This window comes from Mobula birostris, chromosome 8 (assembly GCF_030028105.1).
Source record: "Mobula birostris isolate sMobBir1 chromosome 8, sMobBir1.hap1, whole genome shotgun sequence".
Lineage (NCBI taxonomy): Eukaryota > Metazoa > Chordata > Chondrichthyes > Myliobatiformes > Myliobatidae > Mobula > Mobula birostris.
This window is the reverse complement of record NC_092377.1, coordinates 45,908,350-45,934,469: the sequence shown is the minus strand read 5'-3', so window position 1 is coordinate 45,934,469 and position 26,120 is coordinate 45,908,350. Positions and strand designations below refer to the sequence as shown.

The window sequence follows — 26,120 nt, the reverse complement described above, 5'->3', positions numbered from 1 at the left end:
TTTAAAACAGGGCCACAAATTTATTGTTGGATATTCTTTCTATATTCAATTCTTAAAGGTCCTTTGTGAATTTTGTTAAGAAATGCTCTATTTGTTTTACTTTGTGCAGCAGCCTCAATTATTTTGCTTTCCTTCATCCTTTACCTGGAAAACACTTAGTTGTTCGGACTTTTTCTACTTACCCATGTTGTTAACATGGAGAAGACAAAAGAAGGCTGGAAAGATAGCTGAAGGCAGTTGGGGCAGATGTTAAACAAAAGCCTATTGGACAAACTGGTGTGGTTCAGATTGTCAGTCATTGTTCTATGAATTACCTTTAACAAATAGAAGCTTTGGAATTAAAAGTTTATCAATGAAAGTTTACAAATCTTTCTTGCGGTATCAGACTACTAACAGGTAAGGGCCACATTTGCTGCACGCAAACTGACTGTTCTACAAGCCTACATTACAACAGTGGCTGTGCTTAAAAATTGGTTGTGAAATTCTTTGGTCTTGAGAATGTGGGATGTACTTTTTCATTTTTCCCCTTTATCAACAATGCCAAATGTCACTTTATATTCTCTTCAATTGCTCACCATAAGTGGTACGTTCCATTCCAAGTCCTGTGATAATGTAGTACAAATATGACATAACTGTCTACTTTCTCCATTGCAATTGATTTAAGAAAATCATTTGATATATTTACTGTTTAGTCCATGTAAAACCTTACAGTCTGCTCCTTTTCCTTGCTGCTAACAATCCATAACAAAGGGTAAGAGAAACAAAGGGTTTGCAGGGATAATATTTTTACACCCATACTACCCACCCTGACATAAAAGTAGACCATTTCCCCCCCATCAAGTTTATGTGGGATTACAGAGCAATCAAAATCCCCAGTGGCAATTTGCAGTGGCCAATTCACCTACCAACCTACACGTCCCAGAAATATGGGAAGAAATTGGATTATGCAGAGGACACACATGCAATCACAGGAAGAAACTGCAAACTCTACATGGACAGCCAATGAGGTTTGCATCAAACTAGAACTACTGGGTCTGTGGAGCACCTAGTCTACTCACTGCACCACTATGCCATCTGTTTATGAAACCAAGTGAAACCTTTATAATGACAGAAGAATTTACTTAATCTAAGAAACCAGGCAATATCTGTGACCTATACCTGCTAATTCACAATTCTATATTTATCTGAGTTAAGGCAAATGTTTTTTTAAATGAACTCGTGCAAGAATATTCAGTGAATCTCCATCTCTTCATAAGTCATTGCCTCTTTGTTCCTCCATCTGGATAGAAGTAATGCACTTATTACAGTTTCAGTAAATTTACAGTAACAAGACATTCCCTTGACAAATTAATTACTTTCCAAGCATTTTATCACATAAATAAAATATCACCTCTTGTGGGAAATCAGTTGATTTAACCCATCTACCAGTTAGGCCTAACATCTTTCTATTTTTTTTCTTAACAGATGGACTTCTCAACTGACCAGGGGCTATTATAATCCACTTCAGAAATGAAGAATGCCTTCAGAAGCAACTAGGTGTAGATTGCTGAATACAAGGTGAATTACAGTACATCATGGGAGATGTAGTTGGTGATGTAAAAATTACCTAGGGCCACTAATATATGCAGAACACTACACTGACCACAGCAGGACTTTTTATCTGAATTGATCTTAATAGGTTTGACGGGAACAAACCTAGGAGAAAAGCCAATCAAGAACTGCTTCTTTAACAGCTGGTCTGCATGGCAATAAGGCACCATAACCTTCATCGAAGATGAGCTGGTTTTATTTCCATATCATGACAACTAATTGATATTCTGAACTAATGGGCACAGAAAAGGGGTTATTTTGAAAAGACTCAGCTTCTTTAAGCTAAGGGCTAAAATATTCTCTTCTCCATATTGTTGCAACTGCAAGTTATAAACATAAAAATGGTAAATGCAGAAAATAAAATTTATAAAGCACATGCATCATGTTTGACAGTATCTCACAGGATCAAGTTCATGTGCAGGATGAAGTCTCTCTGCAGGAATATGATTCTACTTTTTCTTCTGCAGATACTAATGGTCCTTCTGTCTACTAAATTCAAAATTCGAAGTAAATTTATTATCAAAGTACATACATGTCACCATATACAACCCAGAGATCATTTTCTCACGGGCATACTCAGTAAATCCAAGAAACACAAGAGAATCTATGAAAACAACAGGAATTCTGCAGATGCTGGAAATTCAAGCAACACACATCAAAGTTGCTGGTGAACACAGCAGGCCAGGCAGCATCTGTAGGAAAAGGTGCAGTCGACGTTTCAGGCCGAGACCCTTCGTCAGGACTAACTGAAGGAAGAGTGAGTAAGGGATTTGGAAGTTGGAGAATCTATGAAAGATCACACCCAACAGGATGGGCAAATAACCAATAAGCAAAAGACAGCAAATGGTGCAAATACTGTACAAAAGAAAAAAAAATAAACAAACAATAAATAGGGAACATGAGATAAAGAGCCCTTAAAAGTGAGTCCACAGGTTGTGGGAACAGTTCAGTGATAGGGCAAGTGAAGTTATTCCCTCTGGTTCAAGACCCTTAAGCGTGAGGGGTAATAACTATTTCTGAACCTGGTAGTGTGGGGCCTGAGCCTCCTATATATACTTCTTGATGGCAGCAGCAAGAAGAGAGTATGACCAGGGTGTATGTTGTTTGAGCCATTGGTGAAGTTATGCACTGCACTCCTTAACTATACTGTGCTGCACATTAAATGTTACAACTGTACACCAACAGATATGGTAAAACAGTTGCGCTGCACTTTGTTCTCAAGGAACATTTGCACTTAGCACTCAAACTAACATTGTTCTTCCTTGATAAGCTTACACAGAGATATGTTGTACATGCATTGTTCCACATTTTGATGAATATTCATCACTCCACTCAGGTGTTTAGCTGAACCTGCATACATCATTTTATAGCATCTCATGTCTCTTAGAGTTAATACCAGAATTATTATTTCTTAAAATGCTTGTAATTTTATGAAGTGTTTAACAGATTCTGTTCTCCACCAGAACAGCAGCAGTGGTCTCGGTTAACCAAAGCTAAAATGGAAATGTTAATGTTAATGTAATTCAGGAATTCATGCAAATATTGGAGTCAGTAAGGTCCAGATTTTGTTCTTGTAGCTGAAGAGCTCACCAGTACTTATAGTTCTAGGCTCTAGATGAAGAATGGCAACCTGGATATGGTGCTGAAAAAAGCCAGTTCCTGTGGAAATGTGATCCACCGGGTATCTCTGCCCAACAAAGGAGTCTGACGTGAACTTAACCAGCAAGCCGTAGTTAGTATTCTAATTAAATCATTACTAGTTAGTGACACAAAAATGAGCTAGCAGCCTCTAGTGGTGCATATGGTTCCAACACAGCAGCTGACCATATTTCCAATTAGTTTATCAAATTTGAAACCAAGAAATACAAACTACACTTTCTACTGGTATGAAATATAAAAAGATCTCTGAATTTACATTGGGATCTGCTGAACTCAAACCTTGCATGAATTGTGGTAGCCTCCACGTTTGCTTGGGCAAATTTTGCTCATCTTAAAACAGGCATTAATGGTCTTAAAAAGGCAAACTGAAGTCCAACAAACAAAATTCAAGAACAAAGAAGTGGAGCTTACCCAAGTAAAATTTCAGTGTCTCCTTTTGAGGGGTCAGGAAAACAATCAACTCTCTACCCGTCTTGGTGATATTAAACTTCTTAGCCATAAGTTCAGAAAATTTCAGATCCAAATTAAAACATCGGACCCGTGCAATTCCACATGCATTTAAAATCCAATGCAAGTTTAGTCAAAGATACGTAAGAATGTAACTTTCCACTTACTATGTAATTATGAAGTTACACTACAAGTAAGGGGAGACAAGAACTTTTTCAATTTTGTCTAAGGGTAAAAGTTTCTATCTTTCTCTGTCCCACAAAAATAATAAAACTTACCAAAAGCAGTTTTTGTTAAAATATTCAGATGTACTGCATTTTGTTTCTTGGTTAACAATGAAATTGGTGAAGTAAATAATTCATTATATCTTACCTGGTTAAGTTTAAAAAAATAATTTCCTGTCAAATTAAAGGGAATAAAGTTGATTTTGGATGTTCAAAATTGATTTTTTATCCAATAAAAAAAATCAACTGTTTCAGATACTCCACTGTGCATTTCTCTGTGAAATAGCTGGAACACAGACAAATGGGCTAGATAGATTGTTGTCTTTAAACTCCTTGCTTGATTTATTCCCCCTCTTTTAGTTCTATGTTTTCCAATTGTGTTTTTCCTCTTTTGAAATCCCATATCAGATTTGCAAAGACTGCTCAGCAAGTAAGTTGATGACAGAGAAAAATAAAATGCACAAAGTCTTGATGTTTAAAGAGGTTCCAGCAAATTTGCTAATGCCCTGTGCTCTGTTTAAAGGAATGCTCCCCTGCAAATGAATCACATCTTTTAAACTCTTCCTGCAAAACAAAAACAAAAATATCTAGAAATATTCCTATTCTTGTCTGGTATAGACAAAAAGAGTGCCGTAACAGTCCAGATAAAGATAATTTGGTTGCCTTCTCCTCGATGATCTATATACTGTATCTAAATCTATATGCAAATAGAAGCTTTCAAGCATTTAACACAATCCCCAGCATCTAGGGTGAGAGCTTTCAGTTTACATTGGCTGCTTAAATAATTTACTCTGCTTGCTTGCCTATTGGCACTGAAGCTGCTCTGGTAAAACCCACAAAGCACACTTTGAATAACCAGATGGACTAACTATGCAGCAGGTGGGACAGATGGCACACAACCCTGTCTGACGCTGGATGCTTCAGCACGAACTAGCTTCCTTCCAGGTATATTAGCATCAATCTAGCAGAAACCAATTTCCATCTTGAATTCTGGTACTTATTTATGGGCTCATTCATTTCATCTTTAAAATCTTATGTTCACTATCCTACTTTGTCAAGGGAAGCTAAGTAACTACTGCAGTACAAATAACAATATGATTATCCCCAGTAATAAAACAACAGCTAACCTTAATACAAAGGATTTAACATTTAAACACCAGCTAAAGTTACTTCAGATGACCCGAGTAAAGATGGGAGAAAACACATATGTAAGTAGATTGAACACCTGCAAATATGCACAACTTCTAAAAACTGAGGTGTTTCATCACTTTTGTAAATTGATTTGCACATAATTCAATTGGGTACTCTGGTCATCCATATATCTCAACTGAATGTTAAACTTGAGAGGGTGCAAGTCACCCGTCAATATTAATCCACGTTCCATATTATCAGTCTTGAAACATATTTATGAGAATTTTATTCTCAAATTTTAAACAGATGTGCTCTGCTTCTCTCATTTTTCTTCCCAAAAGTTGCAGTTAATTACCAGACTGAGATCAGTAACTATGAAATATGAAGTACAGCTGGTTAGGGTAAAGTTATATTGCAGGCTGCAAATCACACTTTGGTATAATAAAGGCTTGTTCTCCTGGTGTTTTACTGGAGAAGGAGTCAACCAAAGCAGGTGCTTATCCACAGTATTAAAAATACCAATTGTGATTTTTTTTTTTAAAAACAGGAGTAAATTTACTAACAGAGCATCTTTGCACTTTTAGACCCAGGCTCACGTCAGTCTAGGAATGCAATGCACATGATAATCAGCCCAGTGTTATGACATTTGACTTTACTGCATTCAAAGTCCAATTATCACCTGACTCCTAATTTATTCTATAGTTTCACATAAAGAGCTAAGGGAAGTATGTGTACAGTCCAAGAAAATGGAGATCTTGAGCCAGCGCACATAAAGTAATGTCAGTAAACAACTGTCAAATTCAAGTTCATTTTGGTTTGATAAGATAATTTCACCATTGATGAATGAAAGGTTTAAACAGATCAAAACAAAAAATAAGGGACAATATGTTCTTTAACTGGAAGGTTAGAGAGCTCCCGACGGCACCACGTTCTTTGTTTAGAAAATAAACCCAACCCAGCGGAAGATCGCTTCACGCTTTGGTTTGGTCTGTTTGGGTTGCCAACAGTCTTCTGGAGCAAGCCTGATTTTTTTGCATTGCATACACCAGCAGCTGACTAGATTTTAACCACACTGTTTTGTTTTAAGGAGTGACCTGTGTCATGTACACAAACAACCTTACCTAATCCTAAATTATTATACCCAATCTTAAAGGACGGGGGAAATCTAAGGAAAGACGTAAGGGTCTGCTCTTCTGTAATCCACAAGGATGAAAGTTGTGACCAATGGCGCAGAATAGCAACGTTCCCGCACTCTGTCAGAGCTAACTAGCATCAGTGCTTTGTACGATGGGGTTTGGTGACATGCTACTGAACACCAGCATCATTCTGTCAAGATGAATTTGAGGCACGGAGAGGGGACTAAATTGCAATTTATGATGCTGATTACAGAGAATAAAGATTGCTGCAAGGTTACTGTTCTTTTAAAACATGCTAACAAAATATAGTTGGAGAAGGTCTAATGTGGCTACCATTGAAGATGTAAATATAAAATTAAAACCTAGCTTTCCAACCAAGGAGGAGCTGAGGAATTTAGAAAAAAAGAACTTGACAAAAAGGTCCATATATTAATTACAAAATCCACAGGGACTATCCCGGAGTTCAGCAGCAGCAACCAGCTGAGGCATTATTGAATTACTCTAACTGATAAGGGGTTTACATGCAAAAGCTTTACAAAAAAAAAATCCTTAGAAAATAAAATAGCCTTTAACTGTTTGAAATAGCTTTTAAACTTTTTGTAGATATATAAAAATAAAATCAGTGCTTAAAAATGTATTCTTCAATATTCTTGCTGTAACAAATTGAAAAACTAACCCTCTAGATTGCTTGCTTGCCTAAAGCAGACTGAATGAAAATGAAATAGCTGCATTAAATTGACTTTGGGAAAAGGTAGTCATTTTACTTAGGTCTCCTCGGTTGAATTATCCAACACTGGTCGCAAGGAGTAAAAAATTCAAACATTGAGATGCCACAGCATGGCTTACCGCTGTTTGAATTGAAATCCGAAGTATGAATCATTGAGTTTCACTGATGTAAAACTTGGCATTTTATTCACACTGGGTAACAAGCTGCCTCCAGAAATGATTGCTCGTGCCTATTCAAAATATATCAACATTTCAAAGCTCTCATCATTTTATCGAGTAGCTGAACAGAACAATTACAACAGTTTAAAAAAAGTTTGTATGTTATCTGAGGCAACATCATGATATTAAAAAAAGTATAACAAATAGAATGCAGCCACAATTCATGAACTCGGGAGCCTTTGCTCAGTTAGCAATTTAATGCACATTTTACTTAACATTTTTGAAATGGGCATTTTGAAGTAATGAGTTAATAATAATTGCAGAATTTTCAACCACTGCTCTAATATCTTGTTCAAGACTATTTAAAAACATATGTACACAGTAAAGATATTTCCAAGTTGAATAACACAAGAGGAGGCAGCATAACCCAAGAAATGACAAGGTAGTAAGAGGAGCCTTCAGCAGCAGGAGGGCATAAAATCACCCTTTAAGTTATCTGCTTGAGAATTTGCAGACTGGACAATTGGCTAACAGCAGCACTAGGTCTCAAGTGAAACTGGACATATACTTGTTCTGAAATCTGTTATCTCTCTAACCTGCTGGGATTAGTTTAACACAGTAAAGCCAATTATAGCGCTTGCCATTATGCCAGCTTTCTACAAAGCACCTACCACCACCTCCCCCCACACCCATCTCCATACATACGCTTTAAGTCTGTGCGCTGTCCATAAGTATGGATGAGTATTTCCTCTTGATTTCCAGAAAGGATAATAATATGAATTAAGCCAAGTATATGCCATGATTTAGCAGCAATTTTAAGCAGGCAAGACCCATTCCATCTGTGGAGCTGTGGCCACATGATTGATTGGACAGGTGTCATTCATACTAATGTTAAAACCTGACAGTGCTGATCTGTAAGGCTCTACTGACTAATACAATCTGAAGCCAATTACATAGCTCCATATGGGTACAGTAAAGGATCCACTGCAATGAACAACCGTGCCTGGTTCATGCCTAGAGTGGTCATTTAAGAGAAGGCCATTTTGTCCAGCAAGATCTAAATCTGGCTCGCCGCGCCACCAGTTAATGTGGGGCTTATTAATTTAAATGTTGCTTAAATCTGAGATAAGTCTTTCTGATGAACACAAGCATGCACTTCAAAGAAAACAAAGCAGGTAAAGTGAGATTAGGAATCTGATGCGACACTTTTTGTGTGTGTGGCTTAAAAGTCCAAGGAGGTAAAAGCAAAGGAGGAAGCAGTAGCTGAGTATCAAATAGGCAAGATTGTTCATGTCAAAGTCACACCATCAAACACAGGTGAAGTATGATTGGGGACACAGAGGGTAAATATTTCACTGTCTAGCTGCATTGAAAGCTGCAATTCATTTCTTTCTTGGTGTAGGACAATGACAATTTAATACAAGGCGAGTGAATGTAAAAGAGATAATACTGCAAAAACTGCTTCAATGTAATCGCCTATTTCCTCTAGAGAGCTTAACCACAGGCACAGACACAATCCAAGCAGATCAAAAATATACTGCTTTTTTAAAAAAAGTCTCAGCAATTAAAATATTACTTGCAGAATTCTAGTTTTTGTTAACTAAAACAAGGAGAATATATTTGTTTTTAATGCTTTGTGTGGGAATGGGAAACCAGGAGTCGCATAGGTTTTATTTTTACTGCAGGTTAATTGCTATAGCACAGGAGGCTCTGACAACAAAAGAGTGCAGCAAAATGCATTCAAATGAACACAAAATAGCCTCTTCCCTCTGAATGCAAGGTTGTCATAGAGTGCATCTCACATCTTTCAAATGGAGCACCTGACCCCCTTCAATATTTAAAGCTCCGTGCAAATATGCAAAACCTGCTAAACAGCAGGAGAAAACTCCATTTGAAGCATTTCAAGATGTGAAGGTATTTTCATACAGGTTTGTGACGTTCCTCCTATACCCCGTGCCTGTTGCTGACTTGAGCAGGGGCGATCATTTAAAGAGACGAATGGTACAATGAAAAGTGAGTGAACTTGATACAAGTTGTCAGCGAGATTTTATTCCCTCCTTCCGTGTTTGCTGCAAGCTGCCAGTTTAAAAAAAATCTCCGCTTAGATTCAGAAACAAAAGCCATGTGTACAAATGTCATTTGTATGTAACGACATCAAGTGGATTATAAAAGACAATTATACAAATTAGCTTATAGAACAATACAAAGTGTAATATTTATATAAAAATATCCTCACATCCCTCTCTCTCTCTCTCTCTCTCTCTCACACACACACACACATACATACATACACAGGCATAGACACACAGACAAACCTTGTCCATTCCATTGGCTTTTTCACATCTTTGGCTACATTACAAATAGCAGCACAATATGCAGTAACAGTAGACTGCTTCTGGGAATCTGGAGATAATTCAGAGAACATCCGTTGCACAGAAGAGTAGGACGTAATCCTGGCACATAACATGCAAGCAGGCAGCACAGACACACAGAGACATACACATATACAACATATCCCCAATAGCCCTGTAAAACAAAAAAAACACTAGAATGAAAAGAAAAGGGTACCTACTCTTCGTTGTAGTGGAGAGAAAAAGATTCAGGGAGACAAAGTTCTACAAAATCCATGTGCGCTCAGCACCATTATTCGAGCCCACACTCCTGGCAATAAATCAAAGTTCCCTGACAGAGTGGCGCAATTAACACAAATGTTCTCTGGTGACAGCCTATAGGCAAAGCCAGCTGGGACCAGGCTCGCACTCTCCTAATCAAGGTCTTAAAGTCCCGATTGTAGCTTATTAATATGAAGCAGGTCTTTACATATGCAATCCCCGACCTCACTAGTCATCGCATTGGTGGGATTGTAGCCACTCAGAGTAAAGCACTGCAGACAGGACAATTCCTGCACTGGCTAAGGGAAGCAATGCAGGTACAGTAGGCGGGAAGTCAGTAAACTGGGAGGAGGAAGACAAAATTTCACAACCATATACAGTGCAGTATTAAAATCACAATTTCTTTTAGTCTTAAAACACTGCAAAAAATTTTAAAGGAGCAACATTCATATACTTCTGCAAAAGTTTCTGTGAAAATAACAGCAAATTATTCCATAAGTTTTCTGACAATTATTTTTGCCTCTAGTTTATTGATAATTTTTATATGCATTATTACTGAAGGCATTATAGTATATAATTTTATAATTTTTATAACAAAACAATATGGCATTTTATTCCTCTTAGAACTGAGGTCTTTCCAAAGTCACCTTTGTCTGATTAAGTCAAGTATATTAAAATTACACAAATTTGTATATTTTAAATATATTCGGGTAAAATTAAAAAGCAGTCTGCACCATAAACTTAAAGTTTGTTTTTAAGGCAGGATTGAGATTTATACCTTTTTGAAATTTTAAGTTTTTATGTATTATTCCATTTCATTTAATTTTGCAAATCAGCAAGCAGCTTTTATTTAATGCCACTTGCAAATTTAGCAAAATGTTGAGGATTCAGAAATCATTAGAGAAACATTCACAGGGGAATTTCACATCTTCATACCCAATTTGAATACTATGGATGCACCAGAAGTATGATGACAAATGCTTCCCTTGTGCAAACATGGGTATCTTTACTGCGTTGACATGAATTGCCTGCTACAGAGCAATACGACAAAGTGGCTTGAAGCAATTGTAGAAAGGCTAACCGGCGTCAAGGCCATTGCAGGAACTGTTCTGAAATACAGCTCCTCCAATCATGGTCTCCTTCAAATAATGCGAGCTCCAACAGCTGGCTGTCTCTCTGCATTCCGTTAACCCAATGTAAACCCTTTTTAGTGTCCAAAAGCTGGGCTGTCTCAGAATTGCTTCTGATGTTAAATTAACCATTCAGCAGGCACAGTGTGGCTGACAGTTGCTTTCCTGAAAGCATTTCCTAAAGATCTGGTAATCAGTAAGGATAAGTTGAAAATATGTAAGAAATAAGAATTCTGACTAATTATCGAATAGCTGAAGAAGAGTTTCGAGTACATTTGCAGATACTATCAATATCTATTTATATTTTCTCTGGACGTAATTTTTTCTATTGTATATTTATCATGCAATTAAAAACTGCTAGTAGATTCTACCAAATTAATACCTGCAATTAACAATTTTTTAAAACTCTACGGTGTTTTTTGCGATTTCACAGCTCCTCGTTTTATAATTTAAATTTAATTTATAATGCTTAAATTTAATACTGAAATGATACTATTACATTTAGCTTAACCCTCTACCCCATACCAACATGTAAAAAGAAGTGGTATACTTGTGATATGTATTTCACTGTCGCATTAGGGAGATCCTAGCATTTTATAGGCAGCGCAAACAGTCTTTTCCACGGTACAGAAGCACATTCTTCGAAGACCACATTACGCTGCTTTAGATAAAATGCCACATGCCTGCATTGAGCCCTTTGACTTTCAAATTATCCATGAGAACATTTCAGATAAAAACAAGACGTTTATCTTAGTTCGGACCTTTCTCTTTAAAGAGCCATTACAGTGTTTAATTTTTAAAAAAATCCTTTCTGGGTACAAACAGGAGAAACAACAGTGCACTTAGCTTCATCAATTGCACATGACTGGCCCTTAATATTGTTATATTTTGTACTGACAGTACATACCTACAATCTATTTCTTCTATGATTTGCTGCTTAGAAGAAATGTTATCATGTGCAGTGGCCCGAATCATATGGCATTGACCAGCCCGTCACATTGCACATTTATTTGTGTTGAGTACTGATTTTTGGCGGAGTTGTGTCAACTAACCACAACAGGTACAAACCGAACCTGCAAAATCTGCCTCAGCTTAGACTCAGCCGCTTGGCACTTGTCAGCGACAGAATTCCGCATCCTTCTGAACACAAACTTTTACATTAACCCAATGTTTGGCAATAAGCATAGATGAGAGCATAAGCAATGTGCTGTGTACTTGTATACAGAATGCTTCACAAAGATTGTGCAAACATAAAACTGATCTACAGAATTACACTGAAAGTAGCTCAGAGACCAGAGCAATATCAACCGTGCTGTAAAACCACTTCTTCATGGAAATGGGAGAGCGTGGCAGGGAGGAGGTCACAAAGAATTTAAGCGCAATGCCACAGGAACAGTGTAATTTAAAAATAAACCAGCGCAATATGCTGCGCAACTTTCCGTGCTAGTAATCTGAACACCTATATAAATTATTTTAAAACAAAACAGCATATTCCAGGAATGTGAGAACATTTCCCTGAATTTTTATTTTTTCAAATATTATCCATGTGGTATCATATCTGCACAATTCTTACACCCGACCATGCAAAATGCTTGTTCACATTGTGAAGTGGGCTGCGAGTACGACCAATATCATATTACTCAGGTGTTCATAGGTTATTAATTTCTAACTTTATTCAGATTAATTTTGATCTGCTAATGGCAACATCATCATAACTGGTAATATACTGAATGTTCCTAGAAAATATTAATTTCTCTTTTGTAGCCTGGTGTGTACTACTGAAGTGTAAATTCAAACACCTGACATGGAGAAAGTATTATCTAAATATAACAATCACTCAAATAAAGCAAAATTTCAATCCGGTGGATGCAAGTATAATTCTTTGCCGTGCAAGTTTTCCACAGATATTCTTGCTGTGGATTAAAACATACACAGAGTTATTCATATGTGGCCACTGTTCTCTCTGAAACACATCGTAAGTGCATGTTATTCATTGCAATTCAAGGCAGGTCTGGAAAGTACTTTAACTAAGTCCTACAGTGAAGAGAAAATTACTGCAACCAGTAAAGGATACAATTAAATGCTATGTATATTTACATTTAGGTTATGTATTAACTATATTTTACATTTGCAAGTCCGGGGGGGGGGTGGGGGGGGGAAAGAAAAAAAAATCAACATTAGGGCTTGAAAAATGATCTAAACACACTCCACGTAAAGACTGTTCGCAATATGCATGTACAAAGATCCAGATCACATCCACCCATTCCCTAATCAATTAACAAACACCTATGTGTTTAATCTAATAAATTATGTATTTGTGTCATTCTCTTCTTTACTTTTCATCATCATGTGTAACTTAACCGTGAAGAGAAAATATTATTTTTCATACTCTTACTATCATGTTTTCAGCATTTTGAAGTTTTTTTTTGGGGGGGGAGTTAATACACACAAAAAAGTTTTGACTTGATATCTAAGATTGTGTTTTTGAGAAGTTCTTTCAATCTGGTTTGTAACCAGTTGATTTGGGGAATGTTTCTATTAATTACAGACTCTATCCAAAACAGTCTTCTGTACTTCTGTATCATCGGCAATTTTGTGTTCATATCCATTTTACTCATAACACCTGAGTTGTTATCAGAATTTTGATCCAAATTTTGCAATCTCGGTAGTTATTACATTGGTGAATAAATAAGCTATTTATCTTTTTTTTAAATTACCAATCATTAAGTCTTATGTAATGCCGATGAATGCTCTTAAACCTCGTTAATAGAAAGTAATAGCAACTATTTTGTCAAAAGGCTTATGAATGTTACTGTATTTCATTTCAAAATAAACAGTAGCAGGCATTCTAGGAAAGCAGTGCTCTTAAAGCATAATGGGGAATTTCAACACCAGTCGTTAAAATGTCCTGCTGTTCCATTTCTGACAATAGAGGGCAGTAGTGACTCTATGCTTCTTTCCAGGGCACAATTAATTTTCACAATGTTCGTAGTCCGCAACCAAGGCTCTGCCAGTGTGCACTTTTATTTAGAAAGTGGAGAAAATAAAAGGAAGCCCACATGCATCAAATACCGAGCCTACCCTCAGAAGACACATTGCTGCCCAACTGTCATGAGCAACTGATAAAATAATCTCCATGTGCATCAGGCAATGCAATTGTCACATTGGAAAAAAAGGTGGCAGGTCTCAGGCACCCTACCATTTTGATATGTTAATAGCTCTTCTTGGCCTGTGGGTGGTCTGCTTTTGATGCTATTAACAACTTCAGCACTAAATCAAGTGACGGGTATATTCAGGGGAATAGATTCAAAATCATCACCCCATTTAAACCCTATGATAATATTAAAATAATAGGAAAATCAATCTACTTATATTTAAGGTAAAACTGATATGCAACTTTCTTTAATGTGAGTCAATATAGATCTATACCCACACACCATGACCATTTAATAAAAGGGCAAAAAGGAACTAACTATAGAAGAGAGGAAAGGGATTTCAGCAATATACTTACTACAATTGTCTTGCATAGCATGTTAATTTGATTTTAAAATTTTCATAAAAAAGTGATTTCTCAACCCAAATCCGTAGTATTTGTAGGGTTAATGCAGTGCACTCTTAACACCACATACATATGCACTATATCAGGACACTATACATCACCTTTATATATGCATCATTTAGCTTCTTTAAACCAGCAAAATGAATTGTGGTTTCCCATTTCATATCAGCTAATCATGAGGCATAACTCCTTAACCACTGCAATACAGTTAATTCCGCACTCCATACGCGCTCCAAATAATGCATAGCATGCGGGTAATTAAAAAAGTCAATTAATTAGGAATCAAGCAGAGCCCCAGCACCTTCTCTCCCAGGTCACATTTCACAGATCATTTTATTTACGTGTCCCTGATCTAAATGTCTGTTGCGGTGGTAGCTTTTGAAAGAGATGTTACTTCTGACACATTATAGAAATATAGTGTATTTAAGATGGAAACTGTTAGATAACATATATCTAGGGCAATTAAACCTTTCTGATTCGTATTATATCCTTTGCTGCTTTTCCATCGAGTATGAAGAAAGCAAACAAAGTTTTTTGCTATGAACTTCACTATCTAAATATAATTTTTATATTCATATTACAGTAGAATAAGCCCACATAAGGTACTGTGCAGAAGTTTTAGATACATATATATATATATAGCTAGGGACCCTAATAATTTTGCACAGTATTGTAGTAATATTACATATTGCACTGTACTGCTTCCGCAAAAAAAAATCATAACAGATGTGAGTGATGATAAAACTGATTCTCAGATGGGTCTCTGTTGCGGACTGAGAGTGGAAACAGGGCAGGGAGAGCGGAATCATGGTTGGGAGAAGGGGAAGGAAAAGAGGAGGGAGCAGGGAACACCATAGAGACATTCTGAATGATCAATAAACCAATTGTTTGGAATCAAATGAGCTTGCCTGGTGTCTCACCACTGGGAGTGTCAGCACCTGCACCACCCCCAGCCCCTGGCACTCCTTCTCTGCCACCTGTCCCACATATCCCCGTGCCCCCCCATCCCTGCCATTCCCAATATCCTTTGCTCCTGCCAATTTACAATCTCGCTTTCTACTCCATGTTGACAAATACAATACTGTGCACATGTGCACCCAGGCTATATATGTGTGCCTAAGACTTTTGCACAATACTGTATAATTAATATGTAATTCCAATAAAAATCTAAATACGTAAAGCTGTAAGTGCAAGTCAGAGATGCCTTTTAATGCTTTTATTATTACATCCAGGGTAGTGCTGGAGAACTTGCCTCTAACGTTTTCAGCCTCTACAATCATTCAGTTTCAAGTCCTTAACTAGCCATTAACTATGGTACTAGTTATGAACAAATGGTGGTCCTTAATCCCAATGAAATCCATGTTTACACATGCTTACCCATGATAGACACAAACTATTTAAAAACAGAGCTCTGATGTGACTGGATTTAAAGTTATGGAGTTCAAGCTGAAGGAGAGTGCATCAGATTTAATTTTATGGATAACATCAGTCCATACATTATCTTCTGGGATGAGAGATGTACAGATGTATATCTTTATTCTGCAGGAAGAGTAAGAATAGGCTGTGGTTGAACAGCAAACTTACTTGGTACATTGGACACAGTAACATACTGCTCCAATGGCACTTCACATGCAGAAGAAAGCCGCAGAACCATTTACTCACAAGAAGCACTGTATCATAATGGGAAACTGGAATACACCTTCTGCCCAACTCACTTATCCAACTGGTTGGTCTCTAAGAATACGGCCGAGTTGAAGGAAACAGATATACTGCCATTAAGCTAACGTCCAACGCAGAAGTTGACGTAGAAAGGGCAGTGAGGGAAATGTCATGGAAATTAGGTCAATTGAAGTCCTTTTAGAACTGAAAATTCTGCCTGTTTAAGAAGGCTGAAATACCACTATCCAAAACCTATGTGTGGTGTAGTGGTTCTGGGAAGGTGAATCGCTTTATTTCAATGATCCCATTATCTAAAAGTGGCCTGAATGTGGCTATACCGGACACTATGTATAGACAGACAGACAGACACACAGACACACACACACACACACACACACACACACACACACGAAAGCCTGAAGAAATCATGATGCATTACAGTACAGCACTTGCAAATAAATGTGGCCTACTGAGATATGGCCCTTCTAATCCTTATCTAAATTGCAATTAACACTTCACAGCTACAGATATCGTCACAAAACCCAAGCTGCGTTCTGTTATATTTTTGTTACTGGAAGAAAAAACAAATCAATCTTCAAATAGGATTGGAATGAAATAGGCCGATCTCTAATTGCGAGAGCAGATAACAATTTCATACTTTCTACGCAAGTACTGCCATCAGGCTACAGGAGGAGCAAAAAAAAAACAGAAATTAACTAGGAAACACTGCCACTGTATAACATTTCATTATATTCCTAATCATATGCCTGATAACACAGGGCAAATATTTGAAAAATAAACAAAGAGCTATAATGCTGAAAGAAACAGATATTGTGTTTTGTGTGTAGGTCTGCTTTCCTCAAATAATTTGTCACCCCAGATAGTAGCAAAATGAAGTCATGAGGGCTTCATAAAAGAGTGTTTATGAATTTCTTATCAAAATCTCTTGTGGCGCCATCCCAATTATCAGGTAAGAACAATCATATTAGAAAACACATCGGCTGTTTAATGTAATTTGCAATTGTTAAAAAAACAAACAGAGGTACAGTAATTCTATTGCAATTAATCTCCAATCTAAACATGGCAGCACATAGAGGGAGAATAAAATACAGTCTGTGTTAACTGATGCAGGCCTCTTAATCTACCATTACTGAATGTGCTTATCATCTCTGCTACACTTAGCTAAGTTATTTCTTTGTCCAAACATTAAGGGGAAAAAAATCAATTCAGCTCAGGTTTTCCCACATCTTCATATCACTTCTCATCTGAACTCTATGGAGGTAGAATTTCAATTACCTTGGAGAACTCCCAGTGAGCCAGGATGAACACGGTCCTCCTGGTCACAGCCAGTAATTGTAGAGGGGTATGCATCTTACATTTGATGATATGGCTTACAAAAATAGATATTCCAGTTATTTGATAACAGTATAAAAGTCTTCATAGGAACACTGCCACTATTTCCCTGCTCTGTTAAGCAGCACACAAACAACTACTTCTGTTACTTTGTTAATGTAATAATTAACATATATACAATGTGAAAAAAATGCAGACTTTAATTGTAGCTGCAACAAGATTCCCTGGGGAGGATAAATGAACTTTGAATATTCACTATTTGGTTGAAAAAATAATTAGCTTGGTATCTCATTCTCTCCTTTCCCAATGCAATCGCTCTTTTAAAAAACATTTTCCTTCATTACAAAATTTGAAAACAACATTGGATTTTCTCAAAAAAAAATTACCTTCAGGTCTTTAGTTAGGTTGCTAATCTGTTTCTTCGTTGCATGGAACATGTAATATCAGCAAATACAAAATACATTTTACAACAAATGCAGGTGCACAATGTTGCCTTATTGACTGATTACACCCAGCTTGTAAATAAATGATTGCAAGATTGAGAGAAGATTCTGGATACGGATTTACCCCTTTGCTCCACCAATTACATTAGATGCCATTCCACTGGCCAATGCAAAGCAGTAGCATTGTGCCATGGAATTATATCACTTACATTTCCTTGTGAAATTATATTTAATCTACTAAAGGATGTACAAATAATTTTCATCTGCATCAATCTTCCAAAAAAAACGGTCCATGAAGCTCCACAATTTAAGGAAGAGCAATGTCTAATACAAAGGCGAACGTGTAGCACCACTGACCCATATTCTTTACTGCTTGAGCATTAATGAAACCTACAAAGACACCAAATTTGGGTCCATTCTATTTGTGCTTTCAACATGATACTAAAGTACCAAAAGTTAGCCTTGAAGTGTCACTTTATTTTCCAGTTACTTACCACATTGTTCAAAATGTCTGACAGCATTCACCACTTTTACGAGGAACTTGGCAATTATTTATTTAGAAATGCAATTGTCAGCTTGCACCTGAGAAATGCAAGGGCCAAGTATGCAAAGACCAAATTGCTTTTAATATATTGAAAAGGAAATTGCAATCTACTCATAACAAATGAGATAAGATGTTCCAAATCAATCTATGGTTTTAGTTACAGTGATTTCATACAAAAGCAGCATACTGCCATCCACTGGGATTCAGTGTCTCCTCTTCACTATTAAATACTTTAGGATGAAATCTATGATGGTGCAGATTTTTTTTGTTATTTTAACTTGAAAATAAAAAAAATAAACCAAAACCCAATTTGCATCCTGCTATTATGCACCTTAATCCAATTATTATATAATTTCTGCATATCAAATCATTTTCAAAAGGTATTATTTTGAAATTACGTTCTTATTTTTCATTATTGCTGGGTCTCATCAAATGTCAAAATAGACTAGTTGTGTATTTGAGTAAAAACTCAAGGCACATAAATGCACAAAACCTTCTTCTGCTTCTAGTTGACAGTAGGTGTGAACTGTCCCTATCATTAGCGCCATGAATATATTAGCAAGTGAATAGCCCTGACCCTGGAGTTAATCCTTTAATCCTTTCGCATCTGTTTGGCAATATTTCTGCAATCTTTTTGACAACTTATTTTTTACATTACTAAGAATGAACTGATCTTGCTTTCTAAACACAAGGGATTCTGAAGATGCTGGAAATACAGAACAACACACACAAAATGCTGGAGGGACTCAGCAGGTCAGGCAGAATCCATGGAAATGAATAAACAGTCCATGTTTCAGGCCAAGGACTAGAAAAGAAGGGGAAAGATGGCACAATAAATAGGTGGGGGGACAGGAAGGAGGACTTTAGAAGATGAAGCCAGGTGGGTGGGAAAGGTAAAGGCCCCCCAGCACTTCAACCATGTGCTCACACAGACTCGTCACCATAGTTCAGATTCCTTCTTCTCCAGCTCTTTACCTTTCCCACCCACCTGGCTTCCCATATCAACCTCTAGCTTATTGGGGGAACAACACTTCATATTCCCTCTGGGTGACCTCCAACCTGATGGCATGGACATCGATTTCTCGAACATCCGGTAATGCCCCATCACCCCCCCCCCTTCACCACTCTCCGTTCCCATTTACCTCTCTCCTCATCTCCTTACCTGCCCATCAGTTCCCCTGGAGCTCCTCCTCCTTCCCTTTCTTCCACGGCCTTCTGTCCTCTCCAATGAGATTCCCCTTTCTCCAGTCCTTTATCTCTTTCACCAAATGACTTCCCAGCTCTTTACTTCACCCCTCCCCTCTCCCAGTTTCACCTATCACCTACCACCTTGCACTTCTTCCTCCCCTCCCCCCACCTTTTTACTCAGACTTCCAATAAATTTTTCTCCACTCCTGATGAAGAGTCTCAGCCCAACATGCCGACTGCTTACTCTTTTCCATAGATGCTGCCTGGCCTGCTGAGTTCCTCCAGCATTTTGTGTACGTTCCTCTGGATTTCCAGCATCTGCAGAATCTCTTTGTTTATAATTTGCTGCTCAACTGTGAAGTACCTTCAAGGTATGCTGACCCTGAAGCTTAAATCTTCTCTTCAAAGGGAGTTCAATGAGACCCTCTCTCACTGCTCCCCCTCTGAGATCTCTGCTGCCCTCCGACACCTTGCCCATGTGCTCACTCGGACTCATCAGCATAGTTCAGATTCATCCTTCTCCAGCCTTTTACCTTTCCCCACCCACCTGGCTTCCACTACCAACGCCGAGCTTGTGCTCCTTCCCCTCCCCCCACCATCTTTTTATTCTGCCATCTTCCCCTTCCCTGTCCTGTCCTGAAGAAGGGTTTTGGCATGAAATATCGACTGTTTATTCATTTCCGTAGATGCTGCCTGACCTCCAGTGTTTTGTGTGTGTTGCTCTTGCTTTATTATATTTTCAGTTTGTTTTATAAATTTAAATGTCATATCCTATCTAAAATATTCTGCAATATATAGCTGTTCAAATAGCTACAATGAATCCAAGCTAGCACGTTTTAAATACCAACTAGACATGCTAAGAGACACTAAAGGCAAAACATCCAAATGCAATAGCAGTAATGGGTTAATTACTATAACTCTTCACTACCTTTCCGCAATGAAGGGTCTCCTTATCCTGCTAGTTTGAAACTGCCAGATTTATAGAACCACTTTAAAATGATTTATTCATTCTTTGCAGCACTTTCAGTTTCAAAATATATTTATAATTCAAATTGAAAATACATGTACTGTACAATAAACAATATCACAATATATTTACTCCGCAATAAAAATTTTATTTACCAGAACCAAAGAGAAATAGAGAAAGTACTAAAGAATGCAAAATATTTATTTCAAAATATGAAGAATCCTTACACTTTAAGCTAAATACTGGACTGTATTCTAGAAGTGGCTTTATAGGCTCTTTAGTAAAACATTGTAATTCAAATTGTCCTCTCTTAAAAACTAAATTTGTAAGAGACCTTCTGTGTTACTCTGATATACATACTTTTAACTTGACATCATATGAAGTGGTCAAATGTTGTTTACCAGAATCTGCATTCAAAATATACGTGGCATTTGATTAAGTTGTCGCTCACAAAATTCCACATAAATAGAGCAATCATTTCAGAATTTTCAAAAGTATCACCTTCTGACACTAGCACAGATAAATAGCACTCACAAGGAGGATTAGACTTTGGAAGGAGGAGAAATAAAATGGCCACAACAAAGATTTAGTGCTAAGGAAGTGGCAGAGATGCATAAAAATATGCCATCATTGATCACAAAGTGGTTGAGGAACATCAATAGTTGAGAGATGGATGGAAAGCCATTTTATATTCAGGTGCTTTTTTTTTACGCACAGAATATACAGTATATGCTGAAACTTGCTAGACACTGCCATTTAAAATGTTTCACGTTTCCTTACATTATATGAGTTCTACTTATCCAAAAACAAATTCATGATCAGAAAAAAAGGGTACTTAAAATACAATTTTAATATTTCACTCATGTTATGCATTTCTTGATTCTCTAAAAACAGTGGTAAATTTTCCACTTTTTCGACATTGATCAAGGGTTTGAGGCAAAGAAAGTTATTCAGCAAGATGGAAGTTGCCAAAAGTATGTTGCAGCTGTCAGAATGTGGGCTGTTTGGTAGGGTAGCTATGGTGTATAATACGACACTATACAGCACCCATTAGTGGAAGAAAAGAATATGGAAGAAAAGAATATAGAAGAAAATACAACAATAATTTCTGACTTGGATCACCTTGTATATATCTTTCGATGAAATCAATTAACCTTTTCAACATTTTTGGATGTATTAAATGACACTCTTTTCCAGTTGTAATTTGAGGCAGAAAGAAGTAAAGCAGAAAAGTAAGTTTTATTAAGTCACCTGGTACAAAATAAAAATCAATTTTTAGGTAGCTTTAATGTAGTCACTGACATTTTAAGTGGTTTCAAATGGCTGCTTACTTCATGCTAATACTACTGCATGTATTTTTTTTTACCATGGCCTTGTACTGATTGCTGTACATTCAAATCCTCACTTGTCTGACAATACAAATCTAAGTATGGCGGCAACTATCAATAATGGTGTTGACCAATTCTCAACTGCACTTCTTGAGGCAAGAAAACCCAAATTATGTGTGAAATTAGGTAAAAAGATAAGAGAGTATGGATTTCAACTTTCAATACAAAATAACACAGTATAATTGTGAGGATCTCAAAGTCCGTTTGAGGAATTTTATAATCCTTTGCATACAAAGGTAGATGATACAGATATAGCTTTTACAAGAATATGCTGGAGTCATTAAATATAGAGCACTCATTTATGGATCAATGCACTTGACGTGATACAGCTTTGCATTGATTACTTAAAATATATAATACAGAATAAAAACACAGCCCAACTAGTTCATATTCCCTCTCTCACCTCTCCTTACAAATTTCAAGCAAGAGTTTCAGATTTGAAATGCTGTTTTGCTTTCTACAGACGCTACCTGACCTGCTGAGTGTTAGCAGCCTTTTGTTTCTAAAACCATTTCTTCGTTTCCTTTCTTTCCCATGCTCAACTTCATACTTACCATGACACTGACCAAAACAACAATTAGCTAACATATTAATTATTGCTATTAAAGTTTGAGTATTTTAAAATATACAGAAGCCCAATTGCCCACTCCTTCTCCCACCTCTCTCTTCTTTCTTTTCTTTCCCTTGTTCTCTATCTTCCACTTCTCTCTTCTATCTATTCCCTCATATTTGTCCCTCAACCTCTCCCCTTCTGTCTCCATATTTTTTCCCTCTTATTCTCATCTAACCTCCTTTAACCATCTCTCTCCTTATTCTTCTCCTCTCTCACTCTCTCAATTTATTCTTGCTCTTTCTGCCTTCCACCTCTCCTTCTTCCTTCTTGGCCTCGAGTATTTTTCCCTCCTTCCTCCCTCTGCTCCCCTACCTTTTCCCCTTCTCTCCATCTCTCTCTCTCACAGGAACTCTTACTCTCCAGTAGATAGACATAGAACAAAACTTAAAGAAAGAGAACCATTGCCCTTAGTAACGGTGTATCAGCAAGTTGGATCAATTTAATGCTGTCTTCACTTCTGAGGCTTGATATTATCATGGCTCATGGAAGTGGCAGGAATAGGGTTAAATATATGACAGAGTGGGCAGTGGAGGGTGGGAATTTGCCAGTTGCCTATCAGTGCTTGGAGGTGGAGTCTGTGGTCTGATGTCTAGGAGCCAATTGTGACCAGTGGAATGTACTTGGTAATCAACTTGTTTAACTAATTGTCAATGTTGCAACACTATTTGGGAACTCTTATTGAAGCTAAAAGGCACAGGATGGTATGGCTTGCTTTCAATTTCCTGTGTAATATGGGTGCAAAGCATACTAAATATCACAGCTTAAACTGAAGTTGTTGATCCCACAGCCAAGCAAACTTCTTTACTATGTTAATTTGCATCTAAATAACAAAAATACACCATCAAATCTGTTATTTCATGAATCAAATGGAACTCTTGAACAACCTGATGGTCACCAACCAAAGGAAAGAGTGCGAAATCAGTTTTTTTTTAACTCCACTAGAACTAGGAAGATTTTTCCAATCATTTCACTCTGTACTTCAACTCGAACTTCGCCTAATAGGCAGTAGGAGTAGGGTGATGAAGTCGAGTTTACACTGGGAGTTCAAACAGCACTGAAATGAATGTGTCTTATGGACTACATTCTGTCAGCCCTAGGCATCGAAGTACAGGGCACACTTCATTTGCAACACCAAGTCCAAGCACATTGGGCAAAAATATGCCCATCATAATTTCTTCTCTGTGATAATTGCTTGCTGATATGGTAAACCATTGCCTTCAGCAATCAAAAATATTCTTCCTCTTGAAACTACATCTCTTTTTGTTCAAAAAGTATCTTTATTTGTCACATGTACATCAAAATGTACAGTGAAATGCATTGTTTTGCATCAAATCAAATTAGCAAAGATAGTGCTGTGTCGCTCGCCGTGTTTCCAGCGCCAGCTCTTGGGCCAGAAAATTACACTGGTTCAAAGTTGTTGACTGCAGTTGCTAAACTATTCCCTGTGATTTTTGGAAGTGACCTCAAGTGTGCAGCAGTGCCCTAATTTTTCAGCACTACATGCTAAAACTGTCCTGGCATCTTCCAGAAACCTTTGCGCCAATAATCAAGAGCCTCCCAAACTGTAGCCAATATTTGTATTGTCAATAGAGATTTGGGCACGACCAAGAAAGGTGAAACAGGTTTGGAAGGTGTGCCATGAACTCTTAATAAACTGGGAGCAAAAAGTTACTTCATTTGTCATTCATATTTAACTTGATGGTCACACATCAAAGAGGAAATGATGGCATGACAGGCTAAATTTTAGCTTACGGCAACTATTTTTGAACTTGTCAGTTGAATCGTCATATAAAGTGTATTTACTACAATACTTGAAATTTTACCTGAAGTTTATTTTAAAAATATCCTTAAATTAATTTTTAATTTCAAAGTCAGAATTATTCGATCAATAATTAATATTTAAATAATGAATTATTTTAAATAAAAACCACCAGAGAAAATTATTAAGTAGGAATTTTGTCCATTTGGAAGTTATACAAAATGGATGAGAGAAGATCACACCAGCTCACTGAAAAGTTGTTTTACTTGTTGGCAATAAGTTGTTCTGCAGATTTTTTTTCATGGTTACAGAAGCTCCTTCAATATATAGTTTATTGCAGGGAAATATAGAGAGAAAGCAGCAGTTGAAAAAAAAGAAATTATGCTTCTTAGATTAATGACTACTTTCCAATCATTGTCATTTAAAATAATAATACAATTAAAATTTCTTAAATAAGTTTAGGTAACATAAGCTGTTCGTCACCAGTTCAATTCAGTGAGTACATCCATTGTACATTAGGGTAAATATAGAAAGGTTACTGTATAAACAGCTCAAGTAGTTTCAATGGATCAGAATGAAAGGTATCTGCTCTGAAAACAAGCTTCAGTTTTAACAGCAAATTAGAAGAGTCATACAGTAGTTATGATTCAAAAGCTATTTTTGCAACTTGGCTTGCAATATTAAACAGGCATTTATCTGTACATGACAGAACCTGATTGCATCACATAACAATACACAATGAATGGGCCAATATAGAAGATCACACAATAACCTATTTTGGCATTGCAGTCACTGCAGAATTAAGAATGAGAGAATTCTGGAAAAGGATCAAGCAAATCCAAATTAACCCTAATTCCCCACAACAATAAAGATTACTGCATTTGACTCTTTTAAAATGATAAACAACGTTCAAATTCTAGGGCTTCTCTGTTAATCCCACATAAAGCTTGTCAGTTCAATACTCACAACCGAACAATGCAGAGCATTCAAGCAGTCACCCATGGCCCACCCACTAAATAAGTGTTCTACAAGAAAATGCCATTAAAGTTTCTTGCACTGTGCTCTAACTTTAACCTCTCATGCTTTAGATCACTAATACAGGTCTACTCAATGCAAGGGAGAATGCACGGGATTTCAATCACCAGCCCAAAAACAGATTGTCCAAAGCAATGAGCATTTTCAAAAGTTTTACAATATATCAATGTTTGTTATATTACTGACCTCCAGCAATGTCAAATGTAATACCAATATAAGACTCATTAATAGTTCTCTGAATAGCTTTTTTGAACACATTAAATATTACTGTTTCCTATATACTGGACTTCAAAGAATAAATCAAAAGCAGTTATCTTTCTTGAAAAAAAAGATTTTCCAAAGATTAAGGAATCTGGCATTGAAATTGTACATATAATTCCTAATTGATACAGATATCTATAATTGTAATTGTCAACTGTGTCTGTGTGTTGTCTGAACACAGGTAAGCAGCACCCCTGATATATGTCCTGAATGGGGGAAGGGGGGGGGAAACAAAGAGAGTCTGATGATATTCTCAGCAATCCATACTATCCATTGTAGAGTCTTACGAAATGACATGTTGCAACTCCCATACAAGATGATGATGCAGCTGGTCAAGACCCTCTTCATGGTGTTCCAGTAGAATGTGGTGAGGATGGTGGGTGGGGGCTTTCCTCAATCCCCTCAGGAAGTGGAGGTGCTGCCGTGTTCTCTTGGCTCAAGAGGTGAAGTTCAGGAGCTGGGTGAGATTATCAGCAATGAGCATGCCAAGAAACTTGGTGCTCCTGACTCTCTCCATGGAGAAGTAGGAAGACTTGT

The 26,120-nt window shown here is 37.1% G+C and overlaps 1 protein-coding gene across 18 annotated transcripts in view; it reads right to left on the bottom strand.

Annotated features, from left to right (window-relative positions):
• esrrga (estrogen-related receptor gamma a) overlaps nt 1-26,120 on the bottom strand; it is a 240,669-nt gene that overhangs the window by 76,259 nt on the left and 138,290 nt on the right. The window contains exon 1 of one of the 18 annotated variants that reach the window (XM_072265103.1): nt 9,645-9,819. The exons of the other annotated variants lie outside the window; for them this stretch is intronic. Within the exon in view, the coding sequence (XP_072121204.1) occupies nt 9,645-9,700 (56 nt within the window). The 5' untranslated portion in view covers nt 9,701-9,819. Of the gene's footprint in view, nt 1-9,644; nt 9,820-26,120 lie in introns of those variants that run through there. 18 annotated transcript variants of the gene reach the window in all.